Source organism: Microcaecilia unicolor, chromosome 4 (genome assembly GCF_901765095.1).
Source record: "Microcaecilia unicolor chromosome 4, aMicUni1.1, whole genome shotgun sequence".
NCBI classification, from domain to species: Eukaryota; Metazoa; Chordata; class Amphibia; order Gymnophiona; family Siphonopidae; genus Microcaecilia; species Microcaecilia unicolor.
The window spans coordinates 164788555-164802652 of record NC_044034.1 but is presented as its reverse complement, the minus strand read 5'-3'; the positions used below and the strand labels follow the sequence as shown (position 1 = coordinate 164802652).

The 14098-nt window shown below is 44.1% G+C and overlaps 1 protein-coding gene across 3 annotated transcripts in view; it reads left to right on the top strand.

Moving 5' to 3' along the window:
* The window catches only part of PHF21A (PHD finger protein 21A), a 364795-nt gene that overhangs the window by 320452 nt on the left and 30245 nt on the right, over positions 1 to 14098 (top strand). For all 3 annotated transcript variants that reach the window (XM_030200848.1, XM_030200845.1, XM_030200847.1), the window contains one exon: positions 625 to 780. In XM_030200848.1, coding sequence (XP_030056708.1) covers positions 625 to 780 — 156 coding nt within the window. The remainder of the gene's footprint in view (positions 1 to 624; positions 781 to 14098) is intronic.

Below are 14098 nucleotides of genomic sequence, written 5' to 3'. Positions count from 1 at the left end.
GAATTGTTATATTCTAGTTTCTGAGGAAGACTGTTCTGTAAAATCAGTCAGTCATGTATTTGCCCAACTACTAGATTTTACTTTGGCACTTTTCATTTGTATAACTTATTTGACATGTTCAAATTCTTTAATCATGTTTATTCCTTAATTACTGCACTTTTTCTACCATTTTCTCATTCTGATTTTGGTTTCTTCATACCTTTCTCTGCCTTCTTGGTTGAACCATTTGCATGTTTGCACTACACAAATATTAGTGCTCCTAAAGTAACTAGCCTTTTAAAAACAGTTATACTCATCATAGGATTTGCTCCTCCTTTCCAACATAGATTTGTCTTTTATAAAACTTAGGGTGCAACACAGGGGAAAATTGTACGATAGATGGAGGTGGTGTAGGTTGATAGTTGAGACCATGAAGTGTGTTTATAGCTAAAGGAGTGGGCCAGTTAGAATATAGAAATCTTTCAGATGTGAGTGAATATTGTGTTGGTTTAATCCATAGGGTTTTAAATGTTTTGACAAGGTCTCATAGCTATGATGTTGTGACTATGCAGAAAGTTAATATTTAGTAAGTATGTAGGCAAGAAAGTTCACTTTACTTTTGTTCTCTTTCCCTTTATCTCACAGGGTGATATCCATGAAGATTTTTGCAGTGTTTGCAGAAAAAGTGGGCAGTTGTTGATGTGTGACACATGTTCACGAGTGTATCACTTGGACTGTTTGGATCCTCCTCTGAAAACCATCCCCAAGGGCATGTGGATCTGTCCCAAATGTCAAGACCAGGTACTATGCAACAACCAGTTAGGGGAAGAAGGTCTGGAAATGTAGCTTATCAGCAGGACAGTCAAAAATGGAGTGCACATCCAAAACTGTGACTAGTAGCATACAGCAGGGTCATGTTCTTAATGGGGGTTACAAAATAATGATGCAGCCTGTATGTATTGAAAAAAATTAATTGAGTAGAGGTATAACTCGTCTCAGTCTGAACACTAGTGACTAAACTTTAGATTAACAAAAACTATATAGATCAAACCCTGAAGTCATAAAGAAATTATAGTTGGTAGATGATTTCTGTAAAAATATTTTTTTGAACACAGGAAGTTTTCATCAGTCATCCCAACAGTACTGACATAGGAGTATGATTTTCAGAGTTTTCTAGGAAATTCCTGGATAAGTATGTGTGGCTGTGCTTTCTGTATTTCAAGGATATAAGGATATATACATATACACAAAGAAATTAGAAGAAGCATCTCAGATTTGTAGTAAGGTAACGCAACTTCCAGTATCTTGTTCTGCTGTTCACAATTGAATAAGCCCCACAAGTATTCACAAAGGGGCTAATTCTATAAGGAGCTGCATAGATTTAGGCAGCAAGAATGCATGTATATGCCAGTATTCCAGGGCTGTCCCAAGGCTTACAGACACCCTAGGTCAGTGGTTTCCAAACCTGGTCTTGGAGGCACCCTAGCCAGTCAGGTTTTCATGATATCCACAATGAATATTCATTAGAGAGATTTGCATGCACTGCCTCCACTGCATTCAAATCTCATTAATATTCCTTGTGGATATCTTGAAAACCTGACTGGCTAGGGTGCATCCAGGACTAGGTTTAGTAACCACTGCCCTAGGTGAACCTAGAGCTGTGCCACTGCCTTCCCCCTCCCCTAACTCTAGTCGTTCATCTCCCTTTCATTAACCTCCTCACCAGACCAGTCCAAAACTTGCATATAATGCATCCGTTGACCAGCATATTGAGATAAAAAAACAGAGAAGTGTGCTTTGCCTTGTAAGTACACAATCCACCTTATAATCGAAAGAGAAAAACGCCTATATTCCGACCTAAATCGGGAGATGGACGTCTTTCTCTCGTGGGTGCCCAAATCGGTATAATCGAAAGCCGATTTTGGGCGTCTTCAACTGCACTCCGTTGCGGGAATGAATAAAGTTGATGGGGGTGTGTCGAAGGCGTGGTGCAGGCGGGACTGGGACGTGGTTATCGGCCGAGCAGAGATGGGCGTCTTTAGGTGATAATTGAAAAAAAAAAGGCGTTTTTACCGCAATTTTGGGTCACTTTTTTTGGACCCTTTTTTTCACGAACAAGTCCCAAAAAAGTGCCCCAACTGACCAGATGAACACTGGAGGGAATCGGGGATCACCTACCCTGACTCCCCCAGTGGTCACTAACCCCCTCCCACCAAAAGAAACCCACTTTACAAACTTTTTTTGCCAGCCTGTATGCCAGCCTCAAATTCCGTACCCACCTCCATGACAACAGAATGTGTTCTATCCTCTGACAGCCTTTCCCTGGTTCTGATGTAGGTCTCGGGTGAGTGTGACACCTTTTCTGTTAAGGGCACTGCAGAGTCACATCAGCAATCCATTGTGGTGGGTGTAGGGTATTGGGCTCCGTGATTCCACTAGCTTGTGTTAAGTGCTCACGATGTTGGTAGTTGGTAGGCTCTACTCCCATGGTGCTTTTCCCTCTGCTTACTGGGTCAGAGTGTGCCCTGTTGTGTTTCCGGTAGTCCATGAGGTAGTGGCCATTTTTGTAAGCCAGTTTTAGATCCCAGTCATGTGTTAGCCACGTTACAGCACTTAGTTCTTACCTTGAATGTTGCTGAAAGAGGGCATTGTACACCATTCTGCCAGCTGGGACCTACTGCTAATCTCAGTCCTAGCGAGACTTGTTGCCAGTGGGGCACAACCTGTGATCTGCAGTTAACTGTGAGTAAAGGTGCGTATTCAAATAAAGGACGTTTTCAGCGAGATTAGTCTTCAGGTGTGAACTGCTGTGCCAAGGTTATACACCAGCAACAAGTCCTGTCCCTGGAGCACTTTTAGTGGGTACTGCAGCGCACTTCAGGCAGGCAGACCCAGGCCCATCCCCCCCCCCCCCCCCCACCACCTGTACCACTTGTGGTGGTAAATGGGAGGCCTCTGAAACCCACTGTACCCATATGTAGTTGCCCCCTTCACCCCTAAGAGCTATGGCAGTGTTGTACATTGTCCCTCCCACGACCAAATGGCTTGGATTAGGACGTTGCTGAGCTGGGCGTTTTTATTTTCCATTATCGCAAAAAAAACAAACAGCCCAGCTCAGAAAGGACCAAATCCATGGGCATTTGGTCCGTCCAAACCGTATTTTCGAAACAAAAGATGGATGTCCATTTTTTTCGAAAATACGGTCTGTCCCGCTTCTTCACGTACCCGTTTTCGGACATAGACGCCCATGGAGATGGGCGTTCGCGTTCGATTATGCCCCTCCACGCAGCTCCAGCATTTCAATATTTTTCTTTCTCCAGCAGCTAGAAGATGGTTTATCATGCAACTCCTGGGCTGGTGGTTTGAGTCCTTCTTCTGTGTGAGTTACCTAACTGGTGATCAGTAGAGCAGGGGAAGTAAATTTGACCTTGGGTCCTTCAAGGGCATACCTGATCAGCTGTTTAGTGCAGTGAAAAAGCCAGCAGACAGTGGCAGCACTTTGAGCCAATGTTGCCAGTACTGTGAACACATTCAGTTCTCATGGAAGCACTTCCTAATGCTGATCTCATGAGATCTGTAGCGATACCAGTGTGCTGCCGCTAACTGCTGGCTTCTTCACTGCGCTGCACAGCTGACTTAGGGCAGACGCTATTTCTTCAGCAGTGGAGCTTGGGGAGCCTTGCTAGCTAAGGTATTTTTAATTTTGGAGTGGGAAAGGAGAAAAAGGAAAACAAGGGGATGCAGAGGAAAGGAATGAGTACTTGGTGCCTAGTGCCCCTCCATGTTAAACCTCCCCCTTCCCCCATTTATTTTTGACTATGTCACTGCATCAACAGCTCCCTGGATGAAGGCCTCCATTTGCCAAAACATGACCGTGTTGGATTTGGCTTTTGATTTATGTAGTTTTTTTAATAAATTGTTTTATTTTTGAGGGGGTAAATTATTACTTATTAAGTAATTTGCTTTTTACTTAATTTCAAAATATGATACCCTTAGTTCATTTAGTAGCTTTATAAGTCTGAGTGCTTTGAAAATACACCTCTTAGTCTTTTTCAGTATATACAGACTGCTTGCAACCTTTTCTGTGTGCTTAGTGGTATTGTGTTACCTCTTTTATGCATCCTTAGTAGGAATAATTGCAGATCTGGCATGCTTCAGAGTGCCTTACCACTCTAATAACTGCTGCTTTCTGCCATCATGTATTGTGTATGCTGAACTGAACACTTACTTCATAACCATAGCAGCTTGGACTTTTATCCTGTAACGTCTCAAAAGTTAAGCAGGATTATGCTTTGGTAGCAACTATTCAAAGAGCACTAGGTGCTGAGAGATTATGAAGAGATAGGGGAACTTGTATTCCCGTCTATTTAGAATTGTGGACAACTATTAAGAAAACAACAAATAAATTAGGGGTAATTCTATAAAGGGCGCCTAAATCTAGGTGCCAGTTGCACACACTAATTTATAGAACAGATACACTTACATGTGTGAATGTCACAAATTGGCATTTATGCACATATGTGCTAGGCACTGTTCTACAAAATTGGTGTTCTAGTCACATGTTTAACTGCAAATGGGCTGTACTAATTGGCAGAGCATGGGAGTTCCACCTAACAATTCACACACTTATAGAATAGTATCAGATGTTGGTATTGCAAGGTACACTTAGGCACTCCAGCTTATGCCTGCCATTGACTTGGCGTAAACTGTCGTGCCTAGATGTCAGCATGTCAAAGTGGCTTTGCACTATTATTTTATGATGTGTTAGGCACGCCTTAATGCCATTAAAGAATTGGCGCTAAGCACGCGTCACACCTAAATTTAGGCATCACTGTTTAGATTTTTGAGATTTTTGCTGGCGGGGCTCCGATCCTGGGCCAACTTGGACGTCAGCCCAGGTGTGAGAACAATCAGCCTGCTGTCATCGGAGAATACCTGCTATGGGTAAATATCTTCGCTGTATCACATACCATGTAAAATGAGTTTATCTTGTTGGGCAGACTGGATGGACCGTACAGGTCTTTATCTGCCGTCATTTACTATGTTACTATGACCCCTTTCTGACAAGGAGTAATATGTGCACATAGTCTAGCTTCTATAGTTGGCAGCTAGGGTATCTCCTTAGCAGTGTGGACCAGAATAAATGGGCAAACTAGATGGTTTCAAATAGTCTTTATCTGTGATCACCTGGGATGTTACAATATCAGAGATGTGGAGGGGCAGTTTCACTATGAGACATTCAAGTGGCAAAATAAATGTTTATCAGAAAACATTTAAAAACTGAAGTCCATAATGGAAGAAAAAACTAAACATTTTCCAATATTTGAAAATGCACCAAAACGTTTTTTGAAAAAGGATGTACCAAAAGCATTATAGACGTTCGGAGTTAAATGTTTCCGCCAGTCAAAAATACATTACTCAAAACATCCAGTACTGGTCCACCCATCGAGAAAATGTCTGCAGCAATATCAGGATGTTCTCTCCATGTGCAAAATGTGCATTATACCTCTGCATGTGGAGGAACGTTCCTCAGTGGGCACAGCTATGTCTCTGAGAAGGGAGCCAAATTTCTCTGTGGAGGAAACAGCTCCTGGAGGCACAGGAGGTAAATAATGAAGCACCACCGCCGCCTGCCCACACACAATGTCTCCATGAAGGCATGGAGCTCTATAAGGAGCAGCCTAGAAAGGTGAGTGTGAGCATTGCCTAGGGTTACTATATGGCTCCAGAAAAAGGAGGACACATTGATCCAGTCCAGGTTTTGCTTCTATTGAAAGCAATGGAAGTAAAACCCAGACTGGCTCAATCTGTCCTCCTTTTTCTGGAGCCATATGGTAGCCCTAGCATTGTCCCCCAGGGTCACATGCACCGAGGTCCCTTTGTTGTTGCAGTACATTTTATTGCTTTTTCATAAGAAAGGGGGAAAAAAACATTGCTGAACTCAGAATGTACAAAATATCCAATGACAACTAATTATGGGGCTCCCCTCCACTAACCATACAATGCTAAAATGAGGGGCTGCACATATCTAGACTCCCTAATTCCCCCCTGCATCTTGGTCCACACCCCATACTGATGAGAACATTGGCAACAGCTCACTAAATTACAGCCACACCCAGCAGGTAACAACAGCTATCCCAGTTGTTCCTGTCCCTGCCTCATAAGAGGCTGCTGCATCACTATATAGGCCATGTAGGATGTGTTTATCTCAATTGCAAACCTTTTACACACACAGGGTACCCTCTTGCCAAACAACCTGCCCAGGAACAGTCTGGCCCAGATCAGGGCGCCCAGAGACAGCACGTCCCAGGACCAGCCTGCTAGCGAGAAATTATGGGTGGAATTCACAGTGGACCCTGGGAAGTGCCAATCCCTCCACAACAGCTGGAGGCCGAGGAGGAGGATGACCCCTGGAGGGACATGCCCCCACTGGAGGGTGAAAAGGGGGTATGTCCTCCCTCCTGCAACTACGCTGGAGGGCATAGCTGCTGAAGGCTGCCCTGAAACAGGCCGACCCAATCAGACACCCAACTCTAGCTCCTGCAGCAAGTCTCAGCCATGCACAGATACTTGCTGCAGAAGCTGGCAGCCCAACGGGAAATACTAGGCTAGATGGTGTCAGAGCTCAGGATGTTCCTTCAGGAGCGGCACCACCATCAATAAGGGCAGTGGAAATAACCAGCATGCATATAGTTTTTAGTGGTTATTTGTTAAAAATACAATATTTACAGTTTTTGATATACAAAGGTCTGTGTCTCTACTCTGTAAAAAATGTGTTGATTTCCTGATATGTGACCCTGGCAAGTGCTGTGGTGCCAACACTACTAGGCAAACCCTAGGAAAGGGAGATTGCAGAAGTGGGGGAGGGGGAAGGGTGACAATGGAGATAAAAGTGTTGAAAGGGCCCAGTGTCCACAATCAGAGAAGCTTCTCTTTTTTGCTGATGACACGAAGATAGCCAATAGAGTGGATAACCTGGAGGGAGCAGAAACAATGAGAAGGGATCTCCAAACATTAGAAGAATGGTTGAGGGACTGGCAGTTAAAATTTAATACATACAAATAAAGGTACTCCCTTTTACTATATCAATAATCCTTTAATCCTACATATGTGATTAACATCAGTACATTACAAACATTTCCTAACTACAAAGGAACTCACTCATTCATGCCTTTCACTTCACCATTCATCCATTAGCCTATATACATCATATGGTATACATATATATGAATGTTTTTTATATTAAATGTATATTGAACACACTCCCTGTGTGCCAGATATTTCTCACAGTCCAATTTGTTGGCCAAAAGATTAGTTCTCTCCTGTTGACATCTTAACTTGTAATCAATTTTGGCAACGATGATCATGTGTTGAAGATAAATCAATTGTTTGTAAGATCCCAAGATAGGCCAATTTAAATGGCTCCATGCAGCTTGAAGAGTGCTTCCATTTGAACCATTCGGAAATCCACCCTCTGATTTCATTTTAGCTCAACTGGCTCCTCAATGCGAGATCGCATTTCGTGTTGTCCTTTATCAGGAGGAGCAACTCCCATAGCCTATAACAACAAAATATACAAATGCTACCCCAGCTAAAGGCACTATTATAACTACTCATTTTCACCAGTTAATAATCAACTTTTTTCATATCGTATATGGCTGCTTACCTTCGGGAATAAACATCCAAAGAGGGAACCACCGTCAACCGTCCCTGAAGTATATTTAATCTAGTCAATTGAGCTCATCTGACCACACCTTATTCAATTATACCCATTCCACCTCAAGATTCAAACCCCTAGGGGCTACCGTATTCCACGTAAATATAAAGCGTTGTTCCATGGAGAACAACCGCGCAGTGACATCACCACCCTGTCCAGATGAATCGATCTGTGTTAACACTACGCATTTCAGATCAGTAATAGCATGTTTATGAGCGGACCAGTGAGCCACCAGGGGCACACCTTTTTACCAACTCTTAAATTGCTAACATGTTCTGCTAACCTATTATTCAGCTGACGTTTAGTATGTCTGATATAATATAGGGAACATAGACACATGATACAATATACAACCCCTTCACTAATGCATGTTGTTTTATTGCGTAAGAAATATTTTTTGGTAGTCCCTGGTATCAAGACATAATTAGTAAATACAGAGAACTTACAAAAGACACATTTCCCGCATGGAGAGTGATACCCATTTTCTTCATAGGTCTTAGATCTCTTTATAAGCTCACCTAAATTAGCCTTGCGGGAATATGCTACTTTGGAGTGCTTGGTAAATTGAGGGTGCACTGCTAAGACATGCCAAAATGTATGTATTATTGATGTCCAATTTTAGAAGCACTACGAGAAAATGGGAGGACACATGATAAAGGATTATTGATATAGTAAAAGGGAGTACCTTTATTTGTATGTATGAGTTGTACTCTAGTTTAATTAAAGTTCCCCCTATTTGCATAGAATAGTTAAAATTTAATGCCAAGAAATGCAGAGTGTTGCACTTGGAGTGCAGAAACCCAAAAGAGAGATACCAAATAGAAGGGGGGAGATTGGTAAGCTCATCTCAGGAGAGAGACCTTGGGGTGTTGGTGTCTGAAGATCTGAAGCTGAAGAAACAAGGTGACGACCGTGGCCAGAAGGATGCTGGGCTGCCTAGAGAGGGGTATAACTAGTAGAAGAAAGGGGTGTTGATGCCCCTCTACAAGTCGTTGGTGAGGGCCCACTTGGAGTATTGTGTTCAGTTTTGGAGGCCGTATCTTGTTAAAGATATAAAAAGACTGGAAGCGGTGCAAAGAAAAGCTACAAAAATGGTATGGGATTTGCATTGCAAATCGTACGAGGAGAGACTTGCAGACCTGAACATGTATACCTTGGAGGAAAGGAGAAACAGGGGTGACATGATACAGACGTTAAGATATTTGAAAGGTATTAATCCACAAACAAACTTTTTTTGGAGACGGGAAGGTGGTAGAACTGGAGGACATGAATTGAAGTTGAAGGGGGGCAGACTCAGGAGTAATGTCAGGAAGTATTTTTTCACGGAAAGGGTGATGGATACATGGAATGCCCTCCCACGGAAGGTGGTGGAGATGAAAACGGTAATGGAATTCAAACATGCGTTGGATAAACACAAAGGAATCCTGTTTAGAAGGAATGGATCCATGGAATCTTAGCGGAGATTGGGAGGCAACATCGATTATTGGGAAGCAAAACCAGTACCGGGCAGACTTCTATGGTCTGTGCCCTGATCATGACTGAATAGATAGGGATGGGCTAGAGTGTAACTTTTAAGGGGCTTCGACGTTAGCTTCAGAACTTTTAGTACAAGAACAGTGCTGAGCAGACTTCTACGGTCTGTGCCCTGAGAATGGCAAGGACAAATCAAACTTGTGTATACATATAAAGTATCACATATCATGTGAAATGAGTTTATCTTGTTGGGCAGACTGTATGGATTGTACAGGTCTTATCTGCCGTCATTTACTATGTTACTATAAATGTCAAGTGCTCAACCAGAGGGCTGCGCTAATGGAGAGGGATCTAATGTGCCCTACAGCAGAAAGCAATCCTGTAAGATTCAAACCAGCCCCCCCCCCCCCCCCCATCCTGCTGTGCCTCCAGTAGGCCAAAAGTAGGTGACGGCAAATGTCTTAGAGCCTGCCACAGCCAGCACTAAAGGTGGAGCTAAGGTTGCCCACCGCAGCACTTGACAGGTATAAGGTCTATGCAAGCTGCTACCTAGTTCCCCCTGGAGGGGGGGAACACACAGGACTGCAGTCTCCCTTTCCACTCCCTTCTTTCAGATTATGGCTGTAGGGCATCTGAGCATGAGGCCAGATATTGCCTTGCCAGTCCCTCAGTTGGTGAAGAGATATCCAAGACATGTGCAGAGAATGTGGCCTGACGATCGAGCTGGTTCACAGCACTACTCAAAGGCAGGATATCTTTTGATCTGCGATACTGGTGCAGTTATTTATTCTCAGTACACAGGATTAGACCATCGTGTAATTGTCTGGTATTGACTCCTGAAACAAGCCTTATGGCCGAAACATGGTTTGTGTTGAGTCATTTGTACCAATCAAAAACGTTCTGCACTACACCATTGTTTTGGGACGTTTTGTTGTCACCTTTACTGTTTGTATGCTGCTTTTGCTTTGTGCAAAGGTTGTTTTTCCTTGTTTGTTTCTACAGTTACCTAGACATGAGAATACAAAGCAGGTTACAGAAACAGCATTGTGGGTCATATTATGGGCCAAACTGTTCACCTACATCACCATTGTACTCTGTAGCCATCTGTCCCCTGGGGGTTCACAATCTGCCCACTATCCTATACCAGTGCCAACATATATCTGGTCTGAGGGAAAGCTGGGATTGATGGGGCTGCAGTGGTCAGTGGTGCAAACCTAGCATTCTGATCTCTCAGTCCAGCTCCTTGCTGGAGGCTGGAATCAAATTCCCATCACAGATGTCCTTTGACAAACATTTGCACACAATTCTACTACTCTACGCATTTCCCTGACTGTTCCTGACAGCTTGCAGCAGGAGACCAACCCCTAAACCCCCCTTCACGCTTTAGCCCCACACCCTTTTGGCAGATAGCATAGAGCTCCTCAAAGTTAAGATGTTTTGTCTCACACAAGCCATCCAGCTGGTATCAACCAGCAGGTGTACATAGGCAGTGGCTAGACTATAATTTACTCTCTGTTTTGCATGCTTCCTTGCCCACAACCAACATGACTGAGGGCGTTGTAAGATGCAGAAACAGTTGCTTCTTATCTACATATTGATGTATTTACAGCGACAGTGGATATTGGAGGGGAAGGGAGGGAAGGGAAACAAACTAGATACAACTATGGGGAATATATACATGAAAAGGTAAAGGAACTGTTATACACATGTCTGTTCTCTCACTATAGCAACCAGTCATGTAGTAAGCAGCAGATGTCCTTGGCCATAGCAGAGACTACTCTGTGTTCAACAGGCCAGAGGGCAGAGGATTAGTGTAGGTACCAGCCAGAAGCCACCTGCATGGGAGGAAGAGCAGAACTGTTACTGGAGGAACTGACCCCCTTCCCCATAGATTTTGCAGATAGCCCTGTAGAAGGTGAGGGGCCCCACCTCGGGACCTACTGAACATGAGGGATAGGACAGGGATAGCATTAAAAGAAGCTGGAATTCTGATGCTTGTGGGTGTGAGTGACTTTTTTAGGGAATTACAGTACATAAAATAGTTCCCCTCAACCCTGGGAATGGGTGGGCACATGAGCAAAGTTGAATGGGATCTACCACACAAATGGAGATGTGGTGAACTGGCAGTAGGCAGTAGGTGCCATCTGAAAAGAGATGTGAAGCACAAGGTTGGAGAGAAGCTACCAGATGTGGATCTTGTGAAACTCAGGCATATGGATAATATGGTGCACACATCCATTCCCAGAGCATGATCCCCACCCCCGCCCTGTTGGTCAAGCAGGCAGCTACAAATGGGTTTCTCCATGACAGCTGCACATATCCCCACAGTCCCATTGTGTCAGTTTTTCAACAATAAATAGGTAACTAGCATGAAAGTAGTTTGTATCACAGTGTACTACTGTCCCTTGTGTTCCTGCTGACCAGTGCCTGTGCTGTACCTTGTCTGGCAGCCAAGTCCTACAAAAAGCTAGGAGTCCTTTGTTAACAGAGACATAAGGCATACCAGGTTTTAGGTCATCTCCGTAGCAGAAGGGGAGTTGTAGGATCAGAGGTCTCTGCTTACCTGTAGACAGTTGCAAAAGGGGATTCCACTGGCTCATGACTTCCAGGATTCAGCTGCCTGATGCTGCAGAAACAGAATGGAGAGCAAATGAGTTAGTTCCCCAGATGTGGAAGATTCCAGGCAGATGAGAAGCCACCTCCCTCTTAGGAACGTTAAGGCAGCATTGTGGTTCAAAAATAGCATCTAAATAACAGGATGTAGATGTCATTCTTCCCAAAATGTTTCCATGTGTGGATCATAATTTTTTTTAAAAAGGGGGGAGGGGTCACATGACGCTATGATGAGGAACGGTCGCTAGTTGGATTGCTCCTGCCACCTCTCATTAATCCCCGCAGTCGGAGACTACTCAAATCTTTTTTCACCACAAAGTGGGCAGAGAATCAGAGTAAGGCATTTGGAGAATTGCGTGTGTGGTCCGGTGGAGAGGATGGCGTCTAAATCCCTGAGAAAAGACAAAGAGAAAAACAAGCCGCACGAGGACAAGATGGCGGACCCAGTAAGTCCTGGGTGCTCTTTAGTTGAATCCGCGTGGGTTGCAGAAGTCGCTGCAAAAGTGACTGGAGAGATGGAAATGATACTGGACAAAAGATTAAGCCCTATTGACACTAAATTAGAATGTCTTCAGAGTAATGTGGAACAACTGGGGCAAGATCTGGCGGGGTATGAACAAAGGACAGGACAATTAGATTTGTGGGATTACCTGAAGCAGTGGGGGATCGCGATCTCAGAGGATTCCTGGAAACATGGCTGGCTAAAGAACTGACACTCCCGACATCGGTGGGGCCGCTGCAAATAGAGCGGGTGCACAGGATTGGTCTTCCATACCTTAATTCCAACCGGCCGAGAGTGGTTATCTGCAGATTTCTTAACTTCTCTCAAAAAACAGCTTTTATGCTTTCAAGTCTACTCTGCATTGGTGGCAGTGTCGCAAAGGAAGTTTTCACCGATTTGCTCACAACTGGTGGAGCGCAAATTTAAATTCGCCCTTCTCTATCCAGCTAAATTGAGGGTTACCTACCAAGCCAATACAAAATTTTTTACCACTGTTGAGGAGGCAAAGTGCTTTTTGAATCAGTTAAACCCAGCAGCCCCGCAGAGGGAAAACCTGGACATATGATTAGTTGTACCCAGTGGGCTCTGGAAAGGAGGTGACTTGGTTACCTGTGGAGCGCCTGAGGCCTAAACTTTATTATAACTGCCGTTAAGCAGCTAAAAGTGACAAGTTAAAACAGCAGAAAAGGAAAGAGCATGAAGATTTTTTTTGGGGGGGGGGGGGTTGTGTGTGTGCGGACGCTGTGAAAATTGACGAACTGACTTATGGAAGTTAGTCTTTATGGAGATCAAGTGGTAATAGCTGGGATTGTTGGTGCTGTAACAACAGATGATTTCCCATTGGATACTAGTAAGCTACGAGCTGGACCACGGAAACTGGAGTGAAGAGGACACTTCCTGCAATTGTGGTGGCACGGATGTGGGTATCGTGCGGTACCTGTGCCTGCTGCTGTTGTGGACTCTATGGGGCAGCGGAGGACATGCTGATATTCAAGGATGGAGGCGCTGCAAGATTTTTTTTATTTGACCCAACCATCTAGTATGTCGATGTTGCTGCAGGTGGGTCTGGAACAAACAGTTATCTATTTTTGGCAGAGCTCCTAATCTGAGAACATTGTAAGTTGACTTTTCGGAACTGAGAAGGGGACAGAGGATTAAGATCTGATCCTTGCTGAATATGGTGGTAGGGGAATGATGGGGGGGGGGGGGGGTGAATGGTGTTTTTTTTTATTTTCCTTCCCCACGCGCTGAAGCTGTACTGTTTGGAGACCTGACTCGCAAGAGTTGGAGTTTTTGCGGCGGTTGCTTGGTTGAGGTGGGGATTGTCTTGTTTTGTTTATCAGATGAGTCCTCATTAAAACTATGCATCAATAAGTAGTGAGATGGTCCATGAAAACTGCAGTGAGCCTACAATGAAACGAACTCGTATCTACTTTGAGGTGGTCCCTACCTTGAGGGCGCAATGAGCTGCATCTCTAGAACTGGTGTGGTGAAAAGAGGCTTAACCTCATCTTTATTGAATATGTTGCTGTGAGTATGAAAGGGGGATGGGGTGCGAATGTTGTGGGGTTTTTGTTTCAAGCAGAATGATAGGATTGCAGTGGTTAAGGGGATATGAACTGCTAGAATGGTTGTATGAGTATATTCCTTTAGTAGGGAGGGTTTATTTGAGTGGTATGTGGAATAAGCTGTGGGAGGGTTTGGGCGAGCAAAATAAGGTGAGTAGGGGATTGGATAGGTCATTACAAAGGGGATGATGGGGGAGGGCGTTGAGACGTGCCCGGTTCCAAATTGGAACTAGTTACCGGGAATTG